A 21,731-nucleotide genomic window follows, 5' to 3' on the forward strand; every position below is an offset into this window, starting at 1 on the left:
GTTGTATGGTTTTTTTTCTACGAAATCCTACTTAAAAAACTTTACCATGACATTGAAAATAATTAACCTGTGATTTATATATGTATTCAATTTACAATCAAGAAAAATAAGCTAAAACAAAAAACTTGGTTTCGTTTACCCCTGGTGGGACTCGAACCCACAATCCCCGGCTTAGGAGGCCGATGCCTTATCCATTAGGCCACAGGGGCTGTTGCAACACTGATCGAATTTTCTATACACTATTATTCTAATTTTATCAAACTCTTTTATAATATTATGTAATTTATTTTTTTCAACATAAATTGGTTGATGATACAACGAATAATAAGCATTTATAAAAAAGAAGATTTCTAGGCTATTTATTGTATTGTTTTATAGAATTAGAATGATCACTAAAAAAATTAAATAACTTAATTAAAATAAAAGTGTAAATGGCAACCCGAAGTAGGTACCTAACCTACTAGATAGCAAAAAGGGTTTTATCGTTATAATTTTTGGTGCGTTGCAGTTGGTTAATTTGTTTTCTCCAGGGCTGAATAAGTAGTTAGCTAATATTAGTACCTAATGTAATTATTTTTGCATGAATGGTAATTAATTAAAATACACAGTATAAACATATAATAGTAGAAAATATGTCAATATTGTTGTTATTTTCAGTATAGTAGCATTATTTCAATAATGTTCTCACCGACTCCGTGGCGCAACGGTAGCGCGTCTGACTCCAGATCAGAAGGTTGCGTGTTCAAATCACGTCGGGGTCAAACCATGTCATCTTTTTTATTTTTCTCTACTTAAAAACTAAGTTAAATAAGTAATGATTTCAGTACTTAGCTATCCACGAATTAAGACTTGAATATTTTGAAAAACTAAATTTTATGTTTTACATCTGCCAGATAAACTTTATCTTATGGATAAAGTCATTTTGACGGATTTCCAATAAAAAAATTGTCATTTTACTGTAAACTGTATTCGTTAGACAAAGTTTATCTGGAAGTTGTGAAACAGAATTCATCTTTGAGCCATCAGGACCAACCCTGCCTAGTGAATAATTTGTTCCCGAAACAAATATAATAATCTATAAGTATATCTAATAATCTATAGGCACCTATCGATCGTTTCAATAAAATAATGAGTCTATTACATATTACTTATTACCATTTGTAGAGAAAAATAAATGTTTGAATGCCGTTATTTTTATTTTTTAAAACAAAAGTATCCATGCCTCCTTTGGGGTGGATGATTTTTTCAATATTTAGATAATGTTCTGATACACTATCCTACTTTCCAAAGATATTTACCTAATAGGTACTCGTATTATGATGATTTTTTCCATTTCCCGTTCGTTTTCTCCATCCTGTATAATAAGTGTATACCTATTGCCTATAACAATAACTAAACGAATGAGTACAAAGTGGTAAGCACGACTACCTATTCCTACCAGATTGCTCCGCTACCTTCGACGCATAGCGAAGACCATCCCTAATCTAACATTATATGAAGTTTCTGATTTCTATGCCCACATTCCATACCATCAACGTACGAGTAGGTACGTACCATAGGTGGCGTGCGAGTCGTTCAAAGAAAAGAAGCACTGCAATAGATGCTGGGTATTTTAAATAGATAGACAAAGTAACTTGGTACCTATCACCTGTCTAACCTACTACTAATTTGCTGTTTACAAGAAAGGTGGTAAAAATAGGAGCCCGCGCGATTGAGCGACGTTTTATTTTTATCCATTTTTATACTATGCCCGTCTGGCTTTTTATAGTCTAAGTCTAATTATGCGTAGGTACGAGTACCTACTGAATAATGTAATGAGAAGGACATACCATTACAAATCCTAACTGGAAAATCATCATTCCTAACCAAGATTCAGTGGACTACTACCAGAAAGTTGTTGGATTCGATCGTCAGTGTTATTACTGTGGCATAAAGTACATTCTTGTCTGAAAAGTTTTTCAGAGGTGACGTTTTAGTTCTAGGGATTCTGTAACCGAGACAGTCAGGTGACCGGCGTACGTGGCTTCTGGCGCCTTTGCAAACGAAACGCATTCTTCAAACAGCATACATGCGCAAACGCCACTGTGTTTTTCCCTGTAGCACAATCAATCGCGTGTACGTATGCGAACACGCCTACCATCTTTGAATGTGTGGAACGAAATGCTTTGCTTGTGTTTATCTTGGAGGTCGTCAGTGATCGTTAAATGCACACGTAAAAAACATTTGATTGTAGCGACATTCGACTCGACTTTACATGGTCATTGTATTTAACACGTCTTATTAAAATGGTTGTTACCTACATTTGAAAACACGCGATTGTTTTATTCTCAACGATTGGGTCACATCAATTCGCAATTTGAGAGAGAGATTTTTTTATTGGAACTTATGTGGAGGAAAATTTATTTACTTACCTAATTAATTTCTTTATTTAAGGATTGATGTGTACAAATCTAAAGTAAATTATTATGTAAGCCTTCATCGAAATATTAGTACTTAGTAGGACTATTTCATATTATTGTCCAGTAAGTAAAGGTTACTTACTTACTATTAATTGAAACGTCCAATTTTTATGAAATAAGTATAAAGAAGCAAGTTGTTGTGAATCCAATAAACAGGAAATTAAATGGTGGCCATAAAAAGTAGGTAGCTATAAAAGGCCAAAATACGCACAATAAGAAAAGTTACATGTACCTACCTAACTTTTTGGCGGCCATACTCGCATGGGAGAGCAATAAACTAGCCTATTGGATCTTGAGAACATATGTAAATCTAATCATTTTTAGCCTTGGTAACTTATACAACATCAATAAACGCTAAATCAATGACGTCAAAACTGTTGACGCAGGTCATCTCATGTTCAATATTAATTCTTTATTATTGTCCATCAAGATTTTGTGAACTTTTCGGACCAATTGACCCCTATTGCAAGTGGCGCACGTGAGCAGAGTCACACCCAACATGCATTGCGAACAAAAACAATTCAATTTGGTCGACTCGACTGAAATACGGTCCAATCCTGAAGAATTATTAATTCATCGTTTGGGGTCGGGTGGCGCCAATTCACGCCAGAATATGAAATAAAAATTAATTTAATAATAACATTTTTTTTCACGTCACATAAAGATAGTGCTAAAAACATTCACGCCAAAATACAATATACGACATAAAAGTTATTAATAATAATTACACGATGCACACTGCTATGCAAGACCAATTTGGAAACATCTCGACCAAAAGAAACTCGTCCGAATGACCGAGTGTGATCATTCCAGGTACATATTATATCTAATTCATATATTTCTATGCATGACTTTTCACTTTACCCTCTGGTTTATTTGCTGTATCTTTTGTCAGAACTCTGGGTCCTAAAGTAATCTTTGGTTCACGAAACGTTGTAAAAAGTGTCTTCCCTATTTATTATATCGAAATATTTACGGATGGGAATGATCCATAGGAACGGGGTATCTATCGATTGCTTTAATAAAATAGTGAGTCTATTACATATTTGCATTTTTAAAGAAAAAGCACTGTTTGAATGCCGTTATTTTTAACCCCCGACCGAAAAAGAGGGGTGTTATAAGTTTGACGTGTGTATCTGTGTATCTGTGTGTCTGTGTATCTGTGTATCTGTGTATCTGTGTGTCTGTGTATCTGTGTATCTGTGTATCTGTGTATCTGTGTATCTGTCTGTGGCATCGTAGCGCCTAAACGAATGAACCGATTTTAATTTAGTTTTTTTTGTTTGAAAGGTGGCTTGATCGAGAGTGTTCTTAGCTATAATCCGAAAAAATTGGTTCAGCCGTTTAAGAGTTATCAGCTCTTTTCTAGTTTTCTTGTAGAAAAGAAGGTTAGATAACCGTTAGGTTCATAATATTATGTCAATTGACAAATGTCAAGCTGTCAAGATGGACGTTGCCTTGATACATAATTATTTATTTGAAACTTGATTTGAAAATGATGTTTTGGAAAACTCTGATACTTTGGATCGTAGGCGCGGAATAGTCCAAGAAAATCGGTTCAGCCGTTTGAAAGTTATCAGGTCTTTTCTAGTTACTGTAACCTTCACTTGTCGGGGGTGTTATAAATTTTTAATTTACACTTGTTATTTTTAAAAACAAAAGTAGGTACCCATGTCTCCTTTGAGTGGATGATCTCTTTAATAGGTATTTAGATAGTAATGTACAGAGCTACTTTCCAAGAGGAAAGTTAGGTACCTAGATACTTATAAACATATTAGGTACCTAGTAATACTATACATATTATACCTAGATTGGATTAACATGAAAATTAAGTAGGTAAGTAGGTATGTACTTAGTACTTCGTACTTAGCTGATGTTAGTTTTGCTGAAGTAGTGAAACTCGATAGTGTGTGGCTTTGAGCACTTTGAGCACGCATATAGGTATCTACTTATATGTCGTGATGCAATCTTTCCGCGATGTGATTTTACGTTCAATTAACTCAGTAATTAACTTATTAAAGATAGCAAACAATACATTTACTTCGGTATTTTAATTTTTAGCCAGCATATTTATTGAGGTAGGTAATCATATTAAATCAAGTTATGATTTTATACGTCTTAGGACCTGTTTCACAACCTCCAGATAACCTTTATCTATCGGATAAGTTTGACATTTTGACAGATTCCCAATACACAAACTGTCATAACGTCTTTATTCGTTATTCGAAAATAAAACGCTAAATTGCACAAGTGCGAAGCCGGGACGAGTCGCTACTACTAATCTACATATAAGCTAAGCTGATTCCTAGTTTCATTTTTTACCCAATAAGAATTTAAGTCAAGTCGTACATTATATTGATAACTCAAAATTTAAAGAACCCTCGACACAAAAACCTCTATAAGAAAACTAGAAAAGAGCTAATAACTGTCAAACGGCTGAACCGATTTTCTGGGATTATAGCTAAGAACCCTCTCGATCAAGCCACCTTTCAAACAAAAAAAAAAACTAAATTGAAATTGGTTCATTCGTTTAGGAGCTACGATGCCACAGACAGATACACAGATTACACACGTCAAACTTATAACACCCCTCTTTTTGGGTCGGGGGCTTAAATAGGATTGTTTTAAAAATAATTTCAAGGATATCTGACGCCTGATATAAAAACGTGTTCAGTTCCTTTGTGTTTAATTTATAATTCATGTAATTAACTACATGATTATGTAGGTATACTTAAGTGGTAGGTAGGTAACTACATAATTTATCAACAACACATTTTTTTATTTATTTCGCAGACTTTAAATTTTGCACACCTTCCTAAAATTTCCCCTATAAGGTAGTCACTTACTAACCGTGTTAAGGTACATAAATGTTTTGTACTAGGTAGGTACCTATTGTATAATCTTGAGGTAGGTAGGTACACTATTGTAGAAACGTGATGTAAATATGACGTGAGAGGGCTTGGTATATCAGACCAATCAGCGGACGCCAGAGCAGTTTGAGTCACAAACGGATAATAGTCGTAAGTAATTCGTATACAGCAAAACGTGCCAAATAACAACATTTTAATATAAACTACATACTTAATATATAACTGGGAATGCCAAAGAGGATGTTTTGCACGGGACTTCTATGTGGTTTTGTGATAAGCACGTACAGGATAGAATATAGGCATCTGCTCACGCACTAGTTACTCGTACCTACGCAAAACGAGACGTGAGTGATATGAGGAAAATAAGATAAAGTTCAAGACTAAACCCGACTACGTCTTGAAATACAATAATCCTATTTTTCTGTCGCTTGATATATTTTTAACCCCCGACCCAAAAAGAGGGGTGTTATAAGTTTGACGTGTGTATCTGTGTATCTGTGTATCTGTCTGTGGCACCGTAGCGCCTAAACTAATGAACCGATTTTAATTTAGTTTTTTTTGTTTGAAAGGTGGCTTGATCGAGAGTGTTCTTAGTTATAATCCAAGAAAATCGGTTCAGCCGTTAGAAAGTTATCAGCTCTTTTCTAGTTACTGTAACCTTCACTTGTCGGGGGTGTTTTAAATTTTTAATTTACACTTGTAATATTTCATAGATGTAGGTGTTTATATTAATGAAACTCAGAATTTTTTCCTCTTTCATTTGATATCACACTCGTGTGACGTGTCCCTACCTACCTAACATTTGCTATTTTGATTTTGTTTGTATAAAAAAACGTGCCGAAAAGAGAATATCCTTGTTTTTGAAAGTCCGCTAAAAATGTAGCCTGTGTCACCCGGACCACAATAGTGAATCGATTGACACTTCATCAAAATTAGTTCAGTAGTTTAGGCACTACTGCGGAACATATACATATAAGTAAACAAACATACGTATACATCATAGACTGTTAAAATCTCTACCGTATTCTTCTGGTAATAACAAAGCTTTCTAACCGATTAAAGAAAAGATCAAAATAATATTCTAAGAACACCAGGCAGGTATCGCTGAAAATGAACGGCTCTAAAATTAAATTGCATCACTCTTACATAAGCTTTCGAAATTCTTTCTTTAGATGAAACTGAACCTGGATTAGAGACAAATCTATCCACGCGACTCTATGGCTCTACCATCGATAATTCTGTGTTACCTTTTATAACGGTTAGAGAATTTGTTTATCAATTTGCTAAATTAAGATACCGTGACTACGTCCCACAAACATTTCTGATGCAATGTTTACCATCGATGTCTATAAGGGTGTTTGAGAGTGTGTGATATGGGCTTATCAGTACCTATCGGGGTACGAGTACATGTATCGGTCCGTTGCCAATTGCATCGTCGTCGCGTTGGCCGTTGCGTTGTTATCGAATGTACGTGCCCGGCCACACCTCCATGAGTCGCGCCACATAGACATCTGTTATTGCGAAATACTTTCTAACATTGACGTCATCGAACTCAGCACATCTGCAGACCATATTTTTCCTTACCTGTCGATATCAGAGCCAACGTCTTTATGAGCCAATGTCTTTATGAACAGGTTTTCCATACAAATATTATAATACCTTCCTACGATGGTGTGCTTCTCTGGCTGTTGAAAGAATGGTGTTGGAGGATTGGAGTTTGAGATTTTCTTCCTCCAACTCCACAATTCTTACTTAAGTTTAGTAATTCTTAAGTTTATGGTGGTGTTAAATTCAAAATAGCATGTAGATGCTAGGGAGATGCTATTTTGAATTTACAGCTGACTCATCATCATCCAGCTTGTGAATCTTGTTAGATAATATACCTACCTACTTCCTCATCCCTCCATGCCCCGCTGACGTCTTTAGGTATTGAATAAGTACCTAGTTATCTACAATGTAGGTATATCGTTGCGTCGCGTCGTGGTCGAATACATTTCCATTGAATTATCTCTACCTATATTCCATTATCTTTGAGGAATTGGATATTAGGTAAAGGTACCAATATTATTATTTACTAAAACTTCGGACTTTATTTTGACTTTTATAATAGCTTTTTAAAGGTTAACAGGTTTTTAGTCTCACATTTTAGTTTCTTACTCACATTAATTACAAAGCACAAAATAGATAGGTATAAAAATTTATTTAGTGCTATGCGCGACATAGTGACAGGCACCAGTGACCACTATATGCACAATAAGTCAAGGAAAAAATAATACCTACTGTATAAATGTTACCGGGCGGCTATCTGTATAGTCTGGTATTGCATAGAATACCTACTAGGTATCTAGGTACCTATTCTATAGAATAACCAAAATATAAAATATTTTTTATTTCATTCGTTCGCGTTGCGTAGGCGTTTTATACAATTCCTAAAGAGTGTTTTTGTAAATCCTGAAGCTGATCTGTCAGCCAACGCGAAAATTTGCAGAAAAATTGCAAAAGGGCGCAACAATGACTTTTTTCACTATATCTCCTAAGCGCTAGAAAAATCGCGAAAGGCTATCCAAACGCCCTTAATGAGGGTTATAAAATTGCAAGAATTCTTTTTTGTAGAGAATATAATTTTATACATACTTTTATTACTTAATATTAAATACTAATAAAAATATGTATAAAATTATATTTTCTACAAAAAAGAATTCTTGCAATTTTTTAACCCTCATTAAGGGCATTAGGAGTTGTAAGACAGTTGTCTCCAAGCAATTTTGCATGTCAAATGAAGATGATAAATCAAGAGACAGTCCATGCTATACAAGTAGATGGAACTAATTGTCTTCGATTCCAAGCGGAATTTTCCGACTGTTTTTAAAGTGGAACGAATTAGGGCCACCGTATATTACCAGACCAATAAAATACGATTATGTTTCGCATCATGTTTTATTATTATCAGTGACTTGATAAGGGCCTAAATTTTAGGGCACCGTACCAAAAGGTAAAACGGTGCCCTATTAATGTAACTGCTTTATTTGTCCGCGAGTCACGGGTCTCTAGCTCGCAAACGAAATGAGGCACAAACCTGATATTTAGATATTTGGTGTAAAAATTTAGTTAAATTATTTTTAGTGGAGCTCCTATTATAGTAGGTATGTGAGGTGTACGCAGGGTGTACGTAATTGTCTAGACTTGATTGAGTAGAGTATGAATCAAAGATTTCTCTATATACATAGAAGTCATTGGTACGAATATGTTTTTTATTATTTGGTCGTGGTCAACAAAATTGACAGTTTTAGACCATTTTTGTGATGGGTCTATCTCAAAAACTAAATTTGTTGGGAATATGATATTTTGGCATATTATTATGTACCATAACCTACCGTATTTAAAGTTTAAACAACAAACACTGAAGAGACAAACAACGATCCATGAAGTTGTTTGTAAGCCGTGCGGTGACCAAAATATAACCCTATCCTTACGGTACGGACGGAACCCTAAAAGAGTGAGGTACTCGCACTGGTTTTTATACAAATAAGATAGAGCTGAGAGATAGAGCAATAAGTTTCCTCATGCTTATGTAAAAGTTATCTAATTTTTTTGTAGAGATCGTGTTAGTGTAAGAATTATTGATGTAATAATTATTTAGTAACTAGCTAAACGAGTGAATTTCAGTGTTGTGGCAAGTTTCTTTCATTATTCGGAGAAACATCTCAAGTACAGTTACCAGTACCCAAAGTCTAGAGTCTAGACGTTAGACAATAAGCTTTTACTCTGCTAGTGTTGCAACTTGCACCAATAATACAAGACTTCGGAGTTACACACGACCTTATACCTATACCAAGTTAGAATGTAAATTCGGTCCGAAATCGGTTAGTAGTTGTTCGTGGCAATATTTTCTTTCAAAATAGTTTATTTTTTATAAATAAGTAACATTTATAAATTTATAATAAATTTTTTATTTAGTTTTTGAGCAAGGTAAGATTTTTTTACAATAAAAACTCACAGTGAAAAATTCTACCCATGATCAAAACACTATAATGTGCACAACGTCTTAATGTTATGCATATTCAATGCACTACTATAGGTAGATCAATATTATGAATATTCTGATTGTTTATATCAAATGTTAAATAGATGCCATATTGATTGGATGGTTATTAGGTCGTCAATATAAGTAGGCAGTAGGTATCAAACAAACAGACTAATCAAATTACTTACAAACACATAAAACTTTTGTAGTTGGTAGTTTAATAAAATTATGGTATTTACTTATTAAAGACCCTTGCAAATTCTATGTGGGTAGAGAAGAGACTACCGTATACGTACTTTAGTGACTTACCTACTTATTTGGCTAGATATGTAAAGAAATAACCGGCCAAGTGCGAGTCGCGCACGGACGGTTCCGTAGCTTGGTACCACGTGTCCTACGTGCAATTATTTTATTAGGTAGGTACCTATCTCCAACTGCAAATATAAGTGTTATTGCAAACTCTCATGTGATATTAACTACAGTTTTCAGATTTTTCCCTTTTGTTGTGCTATAGGCTATTGCTTTTTGCCTTTCAGCCTAGAGTTATCTAGGTCAACGGAATTACCCTAATAAAGTTCTAATTCCTTGGGAATGTCAAAATATGCTGTGTAAACGGCCATACCTTTTGATTGGGTTGACTTGATTTTTCACAGCTAGCAGAGTATTTCATATTAATTTCAACTTGATACCTCCAAGCGTTCTTGACAGACGTACAACGAAGTGATCCTATAATAGTTCCTTTTATTCTTTTAAGGATATTCAAAAACTGGTGTTTATTTAATGACAGGAAAAATTTCCGCCACTCAGTCCTGCGTTCTTGTAAACATTAAATCGTTTTCTATTTCCACTGCGAATGTTCGAGAGCTGGATTCACATTGCAAGCATTCATCGTATGAGAATTCCAAGTACTTTGGCGTATGGTTTCATAAACATTATTGTTACCTATGCGGTAGCTACATGGAAAATTTCTAAGGATAATAAGTATCAAGAAACTTATTTTATTAATGTCTTCATAGCAATTCCCAAAAGATTAAAAGGAATTAAAGAAATTGAATCACCTACTTGGTACGTATTTTTACTACAAGAATCTAAATATGTGCAGTAACTGCAGTAATGCCCCAGAAATATTCCACTCCGCGTCACATTGGGTACCTACCTACGGGATAGGTACCCAATGCTATCAATGTCAGTTCCCCTAACTGCATATGAGCTCGATGGCACCATAATTATAATATGTATGAACAAGTTAAGTTATACTTACCTACCTGAAATCAATAAATTATGTGAAATTTTTGCAAAAATCGTCATGATACAAAGACCGTGTACCTACCTACCTTGCAATAACGCATACTTTGCATTAATGCAATGATTGTTTGTACCTATCCAAGGCTGACCAAAGTCTAAAGTATTGAAAGTCTGATTACAGGCCGCGGTGGAGGCTTCTGATTGGTCGGCGCAGGAGGCCTGGCCGGGTGTGGCGAAACAAGTCGCCGTTCTCGTTCGTATCGCTAAAATACCGCTCGTGTTTCAAGGTAAATGAGGATACAAAAAATATGATAATACCTACCAGGAAACAAGTTTAAAATGTCATACGTCTCCGCAGTCAGGTATCATAAAAAACAATAATGCAAGCGGTCGGTCGATGCAACTTTTGTGTCCGCAACACGGATATGGCTTGACCTACGTAAAAAAATCTGGAGGATAGATTTTATTAATATTTGTAACACACAAATTGATCATGTCAATTGTGTATGTCGCATAATAATAAAAACAATGAAATAAAATTTACCGCAAAAATTATCATTCTTTAACAAACTTCGGAGGACGTTTAAACTCAGTTCGTCACACGATCAGATCTAGCTAAATTGCCGTTAGGTACTCTTTCTAGGTCAAAAATGACGTAGTAATACACTCATGTTGTATGCAACCATGGCTAGTAGTCAAACTCTAGAGTTCATATTTTATTATTAATAGGTCTGGCGCCAATGGTTTGCCAATGGTGGCCTCGATATTTTAGATTCATTGTCTATTTACACAGACCTAGTTTTGATCTAGGTCACTTATCAGACTGTACTGTTCGTTACGGAAACACAAATCTTCAAAAGCATATATTAGGTAGATTGTAATAGTCCCTATCAGCGACCATGTAGTCGCTGGTTCCTATTGAAATACGTTTCTCTCCTCGTCCATGGTGTCACTCCTCGTCCATGGTGTCACTCCTCGTCCATGGCGTCACTCCTCGTCAATGGTGTCATTCCCTTGAAAAACGCCGATCAATAATTGTGACCGGAAACTTATTGTAGCTTCAGTTTTAAGTTTACCTAATTAATTATTATATTACAAATTCAACAAGTGCCAGTCAAAAAGTGTACAATGTTACCTTTTTGTAATTTATCGAATATGATCAATATATTGATCAAGACTGTGCGCTATTGACCTAAGAATTTAGATACTCAAGGTGGCGGAATTCATAGGTATAACTATTGCGTTGATAAAAATTTTTTTTTTTTAATGATTTTTATTGCTACGCTGCTAAGCATAGAAGAGACCCGCCCGCCCTTCAAATTTTAGCGCCCTAAGCGGTTGCTTATGGACGGGGTCGGTTCTGATTGAATTTAGATAATAATTAACATCCATTTTGCCCATTAGGATATAAATACCTATCAGAATGTGTTATTTTCACAAGTCTACGCAAATAATTATCTGAATACACCAGTTATCACTGAAAACAGTGTATGGCGTCACCTTTGCGTTAGCACTTCGTAAACCATGTAATTACCGAGTCTGCGTGAACTCAATTAGCCCGTGTTAGACTATTTTGTCTAAGTACCTGTTTAAGTGTCTGTTTGTTTGTACACATATGACGCTGAAACTACTCATCAGATTTACATGCAATTTAGCATACTTAGTTCATGTATGCTGACGTGGACACTATGAAAAGATAGACATAGACAAAAGCTAACCAATTAGGTCTTTTTGTAGTAAAAAATGTGAGTTTTTCTAGGGCGAAACAAATAAAAACCTTAAATAATTACATACTACTCAGAATTATTATATAATACTACAGGGCTATTAGATTCCAGTTACTTTATAACTAACATAAGAATGCAAAATATAAATTACTTATAATATCTACTTGCATTGTTATAGATATCTACATACCAGTAAATAATTACACTAACTCTTATGTAATGAATATACTTATCTTAACTGATACCAGCATAAAATGCGTAGTAGTAATCACTAACCATATTTATTATTATTTATTATAAAATATGCGAAAGTGTTTGTTTGTTGATTTAAATCAAAATTGATCGTATTTCTTGTTGGACAACTATACTACGACTTAGAATTTATCAGTGGTTCGGAATGTAGATTCTACTGGGAAGAACCGGCAAGAAACTCGTCAGTAATTTTGATCTTTTCAAATCATAAAAAGTTACAATATTAGCAATGCAACAATATACACTACACTACACCGTCTTGTGGGCAACTGAAAGTTCAGCCGGATGCTTCTACGCAGCTGGAAGGAATTTGTCAATTGTAGGTAGGTAAAATATAACAGCCTCGACTTACTGAATTATTAAATCTAAAAATTCTATCACAACATATTTTAAAAGCAAAAACTCAGCCTCACACAGGAGTTTGGCGGCCAGTTTATTGCGGTTTCTAGAAGGTTTCAAGTAGGAAAGTTGATTATGTTAGTATAGATATATGCTCTCCTTCATTCACAACGCAACGGAGCACAGAATCGACGTGATTTTTTTGCATTGATATACTTAAAAACCTGTAGAGTGACATAGCCTTTTATACCGGAAACTCAGAGTCTTCACGAGATTTTAAAACGGACGGTTTGTTTATCCGATTTTGACGGGTAAAGTGATAGCTTGCATCCCGTAGAAGAACATGATTTATTATCTACTTACTTTTAATCTCGGAAAATCAACGGGATTTTTAATCAACCTAAATCCACGCGAACGAAGTCCGGGCATTAGCTAGTGCCTATTAATTTAAAACAGAGTAGGTGTGTACAAATAAGGCTTCAACAATATTTATTATAGGATAATAATAATTATTATGCACGAACATATGCATAATTGCATACTCTATGAAGCTTCTGCTTGCGCGGGTGACAGGTTATAAGATTAGCATTTAAATTCGACGCATTTTTCTCGCATATTGTATGAATAATCAGGGTACTTAGGTACCCTGATTACACAATATACACTGCAATTTTAAAGAACTCTATTCTGATTTCTGTGATCTAGTAGGCAAGGAAGTAATTCTAGTTTTAAAACTAGAAGTTAGTTTTGACTCTTTTGATAATTTTAATGGATGGGTACTTTGACGAACTTAGTACCTACAGGTTATGGTTATTAACCCAGTAGTAGTAGTATATAGGCCTTATGTCGTACCGTCATCTAATTTCGGCAAGCCGTAAATAAATAGGGGTATGTACTAAGGCCCTATTTGTTTACTATATATCAATTTCAAATAAAGATGGTGATACATGTTTTTAGGTCTATCCTGTATTTTATAATGTTTAAATAAATAAATACATGCGATTGTCGATATGGGTTACCGTTGAACTAAAAGCCATCCATCCATTTTATGTATATGTAAAGTTAGATGCGGTTGACTGTACACCAAGTACCAGACAAAATTAATGCATCCACATTCCAAAGCTCGGTTAGCTATAAAAAGCTTTTACTTATTCGTCGCTGTTTCTAGTTTCTACTCAGGAGCTTTTAGTTGGAATATCAGTTCTCTGTATGCATCCATCTATTTATTCAATCCGTAGAGGACGTCCTGCCCTAGCAGCATGCAAATTCAACGAAGGACCTACCTTCTCAACTTTTTCAGTGGAAGAGGAACAACTGGCCGTCATCATCATGATCATCACCATCATCATTTCCACTCGATAGACGTTCACTGCTGGACAAAGGTCTCTTGTAGAGATTTCCACACGTTACTGTCTTGCGTCACCCAAATTCAGCGGCTCATTGCCTTTCGTTTTGATGTCGTCTGTCCACCTAGTGGTAGGGTCTGCCAAAACACCTTAGGACCCCAAGATCTATCGATTTTTCGAACTATATAATCTGCCCATTAAATAAATATTAAATGAGGTGTCCATGTAATAATATCTAAGCTAAATAAATTTATGTGTACACTATTGCACGCTGAAACCTCGCAGCAACAGTTCACGTAACAGCAGTCGAGTCTGCTGGCCATGATGCTCACGACTCAGCGCACCAGGAATGCGCATCTTTTGCGCATAGCTGCAAACAGGCCATGCTGGCGTCAGGGAACATCCCTGATGTGCTACAGAAACAGGGCAGCACCATCAAAGTCCTAAAAGCATTGCTACTTGCAGAGGGTTTTTGCCAGCTTCACAACCTGTTGGCTTGTTGGTTGCTCTGGGTCTCTACGGATCTCCTCACTCCTGATATAAGCATGTAGTAAAACTCCATGCATATCTGTATACATTGACCGCTGATTTATAATAATAGGATGTTATTATAAACAAGTGTAAATTAAAAATTTATAACACCCCCGACAAGTGAAGGTTACAGTTATAACTAGAAAAGAGCTGATAACTTTCAAATGGCTGAACCGATTTTCTTGGATTATAGCTAAGAACACTCTCGATCAAGCCACCTTTCAAACAAAAAAAAAACTATATTAAAATCGGTTCATTAGTTTAGGAGCTACGATGCCACAGACAGATACACAGACACACACGTCAAACTTATAACACCCCTCTTTTTGGGTCGGAGGTTAAAAATACTCTAACGTGAGCACGTGACATGACATGACTTTCTAGCATTATTGATAGCATTGTTGGTTCATTGCAGTGAAAACAGTCAACAAGTTTGCTATGCAGTCAATTATATTATGAGAACAAACACTAGAGACACGAAGTGGTATTTTGCATGATATATGAGCGTTTATACATCCGTGATTAATTATATCATTTTATCAGTCATTTTGCAGATCAGTTTTAATCTTATCTCTTATCTATATAATATCTAATAAAACAACAACTTTAAATAAAAGCCTTTATTTACGAATACAGCATACATTAATTAATTATATACACAGTACCAACCAACTTAACTTCTAGGAGGTTATGTGATCCAAATATTGCTAGATGGAAACTGGCGAAATACTTCTACTTGCCCATACGTTGTATCGACCACTCTTGTTGGCACAGAGGACACCGATTGTTCTGCTTCACCCAGAGAGACATACAGCAGAAGTGGAAGCTGTGGTTACACTCGCCCCATACTACCACGCAGTCTTGTTTGCCGTACGAGTCCTTCTTGCTTTCGCCCTGGCATCTCAGGCAGGCATCTGTGAACAATATTTTCATTTATTCATAACAATCTAATGCACGACTAGATAAACTCTTATTTGAAGCCCTTTTAACAGGTCTCTCTCCGTCACTCGCTTCATACAATCGTAGTTCCAATTTCATTTGAATATTAAGCAACCAAAGTCCATGAAATTTTGCAGACATATTCTAGACTAACTGTAACTAATATCTGTGTCTGTGGTGTTTTAGATTTTTCTAAAAATATGTAGTTTTAAAATTACAGGGGCTCAAAGATTTGTATGTAAATTTTTAAGACCGCGTAACTTTGAAATTGAATATTTTAACTGAAATCTGGAAAACCACAAACATAGATATTAGTTTCTAGAATAGGTATGTCAGCAAAATTTCATGGACTTTAGTTGCTTGATGTTCAAATGAAATTGGAACTACGTTTGTATGAAGCGAGTGACGGAGAGACCCCTCTTAATAATAGTAAAATAATGCTTCCTCCGATCAAAATTTTTGAAATATTTTTTATTATATACCGTTTAGAAATAGTCCAGTTACAGTTATAGTAAAAGTAGGGTAAAAAAGTGAAATTCCCAACTATTTGGTTATTTCATGTGATCAGATCAGACGCGATCACTTGTGAGTTACATAATACCTTGATACAATTAGTACATAATGTTACACGATAACACGTTATTTCACCGAGGAAGTGGAAACTTTACCAGCGGAAATGTTTTCGATTGGCTACATTTTTATTTCTACTTTATCATTTTTTATTAACGAAATATTACCTATACTGCATTAAAAATGAACAAAATTTTCTTTTTAAAATAAATAATGTAAGTATAAATGAGAGAATCTCCTTTCAGTTGTCTATTTTTAGAGATCCGTATCCCAAAAGGATAGGATCCTTATAGGATCACTTTGTTGTCTGTCTGTCAGTCCGTCCGTCTGTCGTAGCTCAAAAAAACCTACAGAGTACTTCCCGTTGACTTAGAATCATGAAAAGCAGGTAGTTAGGTTAAAGTAACAGCACGAGTAAAGGAAAAATCCAAAAACCGTGAATTTGAACCGTGGTTAAGTTAGGCACACCACATCACATACATATGAAATTAAAATGTGTTCACGAAAAAATTAGTTTATTGTTAACATTAACTTGCAATGTTCTACATAAAAGTGTTAGGTATGTAAGTATATCTTGTACAGTGGTACGGAACCCGTCGCGTGCAAGTCGCCTCATAACCATAACTTGGAAGCGCAATAAGCTCGGTAAACAATTACAATGCAAGAATGCTCTGACAAAGCTGATTCTAATAGGATAATATTGTCAATAATATCATAACAATCGTAAAAACAATATTTAATAAACACTGTTAAATGTTAGTTATCATTTTATAAACGTTTTTACTAAACAATGTAATAATTGAGCCAATTGAGCTCTCCATAAATTGTAGGTAGACATATTTTATTCATAACGGACACTTTACTGGGTAGTCATTTGAAGACGCAAAAAGATTCGCAAACAATAATTGCGGATGCAAGAATGCAACAATAAAGATAATTTATTCCATTATTAGCATTCATTATACTATAATGTTAAATGGATAGCTTCTATTATGTATTCCTTGCATAAAATATAGTAATGAATCAAATAGGGTAAAATAGGGCGCTAAATAATAGTAGTTTATGAAACTGGTACATAATACTGGTAAAACACGAGTGCAAGTTTATAAACCGAGCTGTAGCAGGAACTTAATAGTATCACATGAGTATTTTACTAGTAATGTGTAATTTCATATACTAATTTATGTTAACTCTCATACACTAATCGAATCTATTAAATTTTGGTAGCCTCCGTGCCTTGGTAACATATTATTTTGTCATAAGCTCTTACGTGCTAATTTTTTGATCGTAAGCATTTACACTCCCGTACAATAGGTCTATTATGACCTCATTTTTTATATTAGAGATGTTACATGCATCTCTAATATAAAATAAAAAGTTTAAAATTATAAATAAAATAATAATATGTCATTATTGATTATTTACTTTTTGATTGAATTGAATCGGAATTATAAGATGAGAGTTTGAGAGTAGATAATAAAAATTAACAAAGAACATAATTTATACAGTACGTCCTACACGTCCAAGAAGTTGATAGCAGACATCAGAATTTAAAAAGAATTTAAACTAAGATCTTAGAATAAAACACGCAGACTAAGATGTAGATTGTAGATTCAGGCAGCAGGCTTGTAAATTACTAAAAATTGTTTGGTAATGATTGGATTTTTTTCGATTTAGCGCTGTCCCACCTAGGTGGGATACGCTTTCCTACATTTTGCCACTTTGAGCATCCGATTTTTTGGATTTATTGGCTCTCAGGGCAGCGTTTGTGATGACCAGCCAGCGCTTTCTCGAGCAGCCTCGGAATGTAACTCCAGGGACCGCAATGTTGAGACATCTATTACCGACGTAACTTTGTCATTATTAATGATTAGATTATTTTACTTATGGATGAAAACATCCGTTACCCAGACGTAGTGTATCGCATGAGGGAAACAACCTTCAAGAATCACGTATACTCTATAATCATCGCCAGCATTCAATTATGCCTACATAGAAAATAATGAATATGGGTGGCGAACAAAAATAGAACGAAGTTAAAAATACCTCTTATATTTATAACCAAGACCGTAGACTGCAATTTTTATTCAATGCCCAAGATCAATAATACTCGTATCTATACTAATAAATAAAATTGGAGTGTCTGTCTGTAATTTCGAAATAACTACCTCATATTAAGCTCATATGGTTATTTGAACGATACCATAACTCGCGGTGTAAGAACCAGATGAACGTAACTACAAAAAAATCAAAAATCGTTTTTTTTCATAAATCGGGTCACAATGTGGTCCTTTATGAACTGCCAAAACGACGTAACGATAGTCAATATTTCACAAATTCCAAAAAAACGTATTAGCATTTCAACAAATTTCAATAGAACCAAAAAAACATATCATGAGTTCCGCTAAAATAGTTTTAAAAATCTTGCAACCAGTTAGGGCTATAGGAACGTATTTGCAAAGACAATATTTTTAACCGTAGAAATATTGTTTGTTTCACAATATCATAGAACCATATCAACGCAAAAGCTTTTACGTTGTTTTGGGTGTTACAAAATTGTGTTTGACGCTAAGTTTAAAAAGCCAAAACAACGTTTATCTATTTACGTTCTATTGGCCCAAACATTTTTGTAAAATAAATAATTTAAGTTAATGACCAAAGCGACGTAATACGATACACGTTACTCTGGCGGTACTATTTTCTTTGATAATTATTATAGTCCATTGAAAAATAAAAACTTACGTTAGTATGGCAGCTAAAAATTGATGATATTTTTTGAAAAAAAAAAAAGGGAGCAACAGAAAGAGAAAATGTATGTCAAAAATTATTTTTAGCAACTTTGAGTATCTCAGAAACATTCGTAAGATTTTGTTTCAAAAAACTGACTGAAACTAATGTTGTTCAAATCGATAAACGGGGCAAACATGAACCTCACAATAAAAAATCGGCAGATACTAAGCAATTCATACGAGATCATATAAAATCTTTTCCCCGAATGCCTGCCCACTATGCGCGAAAAGATACAAAAAAAGAGTTTTTAGATCAAGATCTGAATGTAACCAAGATGTATGAGCTTTATAAAATTAAATGTTCTGAAGAACAAAGAGAACCCGTTGACATAGCTTACTATCGTATAATTTTTAATATAGGTTTAAACAACGGAAAGATATATGTGACAAATGTTTTACTTTTCAACATTTGAACGCAGAAGAAAAAGAGATGCAAAAAGAAGAGTATGAAAGGCATTTAGAAAGAAAAATTACCGCACGACGACATCGTGATGAAGCAAAAATGTCAGCCCAATCTGGTGATATACATTTCGTTGAATATGACTAAGAAGCCATTTGTAATTGCCCTTCATCATCCTCTAAGCTAATTTATTATATATATATTATTAACTTATTTAAATGTTTGAAAACCAAAGCTGATGGTAAACCGATTACATTTATGTCCGATACTTGTGCGAGTCAATGTCGTAATGTATATATTTCAGCTCTATTACTGTACTGTGTTGAAGCTTTCAATATACCAGAGATTAACCAAAAGTATTTTGAACCTGGGCATAGTCAAATGGAAGCAGATAACATCCACGCGACTATTGAACTGGCTAAGAAGAATATACCGATATTTCATCCATCTGGATTCTATACAATTATCAGAAAAGCTTCCCGAAAAAATCCATATGACGTCTATGAAATTGATACAAAGGATTTTATAGATATTAAACACCTTAAAACCGCACTAATTAAGAATGCTAAGGTGGATTGTGATGGCAATGCTGTCAATTGGCTCAAAATAAGATGGCTACAGTACCGCAAAGAAGACAATAAACATATATATTTTAAATATGACCTGGATGATAAAGATTTTAAAATGATTAAGATTATTAGACGAGGCAAAAGACCACCTGTGCAACAAATTGTGTTAAAAATGCATATAATAAACTTTTACCCATTTTTGCTGAAAAATATGAAGATTTGCAGGACTTATGCAGACTAGAAATCATCCCGTCACAATATCACAGTTTTTATGAAGGATTTTCAGTTGGAACAACAGATGATGACGAAGATAATTAAGATTTTTCTATGCGGATGGCTTTAACATGTAAACTGAACTATGTTTATTATTAAAATTGCACGTTTTCAGCAGTAAATAAAGATTAAGTTGTGATTGATTGATTATTGTCATTGAATGATTTATTTAATTTTTTTTTATTCATTTCATCACTAATACAAAATTAAAATTAGCTTCACAAAAATGACGTATTTCAGTACGATAACCTTACAATAACAAGAGAAGTTTAAAAAATTAAGGGCCACAGTAACGTATGTCTACCGAATTAAAAAAAATATTATATCTATGACGTAAGCATACATATTAAATAAATAATTCTTAACTTTTACAAATCTCAAATAGTATGCCAATATATCAGTATATATTTTTTTTTCGTCAATTGTATAGTTTCTCTTTAAATAGCTGGTAAAGTCTGAAGAGGCAATTTTAGATAGTTTTTTCGCTCTCCTGTAAAGTTTACGAAAACGTAGTTACGTTCACCTGGTTCTTACACCGCGAACTGAATCACACGTTTTTAAAATTTTTGTCTGTCTGTCTGTCTGTCTGTCTGTCTGTCTGTTTGAAAAGGCTAATCTTTGGAACGGCTGAACCGATTTTGACGGGACTTTCACAGGCAAGTAGAGGATTGACCAGGGCGTAAAATAGGCTACTTTTTTAACCGACTTTTAAAAAGGGAGTTGTGTTTTTCTACCTATGTACACCGAAATCTCCGAGATTTCTGAACCGATTTGCGTCATTTCTTTTTTAATCGATAGAGGAACTTTGCGACATTGTTTCATAAAAAATTTGGAGTCCAACTCCTCAATTCTGATGCTGCAGGGGATCTGACCAATCCACGCGGGCGAAGCTGCGGGCATCAGCTAGTTATAAAATAATAAGGAAAACTTTCAATTAGGTAATAGGTATCTACATCATATTTTTAGTTGCATATTTTAAAATTACGACTTGGTTTAATTATTTAGATAGGCAGGCGATAACTTATGCCTAGGTATTTGTGAGCAATCAAGAATTTTTCTAGAAAGCTCATGTAGGTAATACAAATTAAGCGGTAGATATTGAACCCCATATTCGAGAATTTGAAATGATGATTTGATACAAAAACAAAATGGTGATGAATCTTTGCCATTTTAGTGAATTGGATTTCATGGAATGAGGCATGTTGTGTGCCTTGTATGGGGTACCCAAATCAACGAACCTTTTTTTGATAAATTCCATAACAATTCTGAGAAGAATTTAAAAATATTAGCATTACAACAAACAAGCTCTTTATACGGTTACTTTTAACTGTTTTGCATCGATGGTTTTAGCAGATTATAGCAAACTAGCTTATGCCCGCGACTTCGTACGCGTTGACT

At 34.5% G+C, this 21,731-nt stretch overlaps 1 protein-coding gene and 2 non-coding genes across 3 annotated transcripts in view; 1 reads left to right on the top strand and 2 right to left on the bottom strand.

The window, feature by feature from the left end:
* Positions 1-136: 136 nt before the first annotated feature.
* Trnar-ccu lies at positions 137-209 on the bottom strand. Its single transcript has one exon. It is a non-coding gene; the product is annotated as a tRNA-Arg (tRNA).
* Positions 210-689: 480 nt separating this feature from the next.
* On the top strand, positions 690-761 carry Trnaw-cca. Its single transcript has one exon. It is a non-coding gene; the product is annotated as a tRNA-Trp (tRNA).
* A 14,637-nt stretch (positions 762-15,398) lies between these two features.
* Positions 15,399-21,731, bottom strand: part of LOC123873143 (RING-box protein 2) — a 40,288-nt gene continuing 33,955 nt past the window's right edge. The window contains exon 2 of the mRNA XM_045917856.1: positions 15,399-15,707. Within this exon, the coding sequence (XP_045773812.1) occupies positions 15,526-15,707 (182 nt within the window). The 3' untranslated portion in view covers positions 15,399-15,525. The remainder of the gene's footprint in view (positions 15,708-21,731) is intronic.

Source organism: Maniola jurtina, chromosome 2 (genome assembly GCF_905333055.1).
Source record: "Maniola jurtina chromosome 2, ilManJurt1.1, whole genome shotgun sequence".
In the NCBI taxonomy this organism is placed as follows: domain Eukaryota; kingdom Metazoa; phylum Arthropoda; class Insecta; order Lepidoptera; family Nymphalidae; genus Maniola; species Maniola jurtina.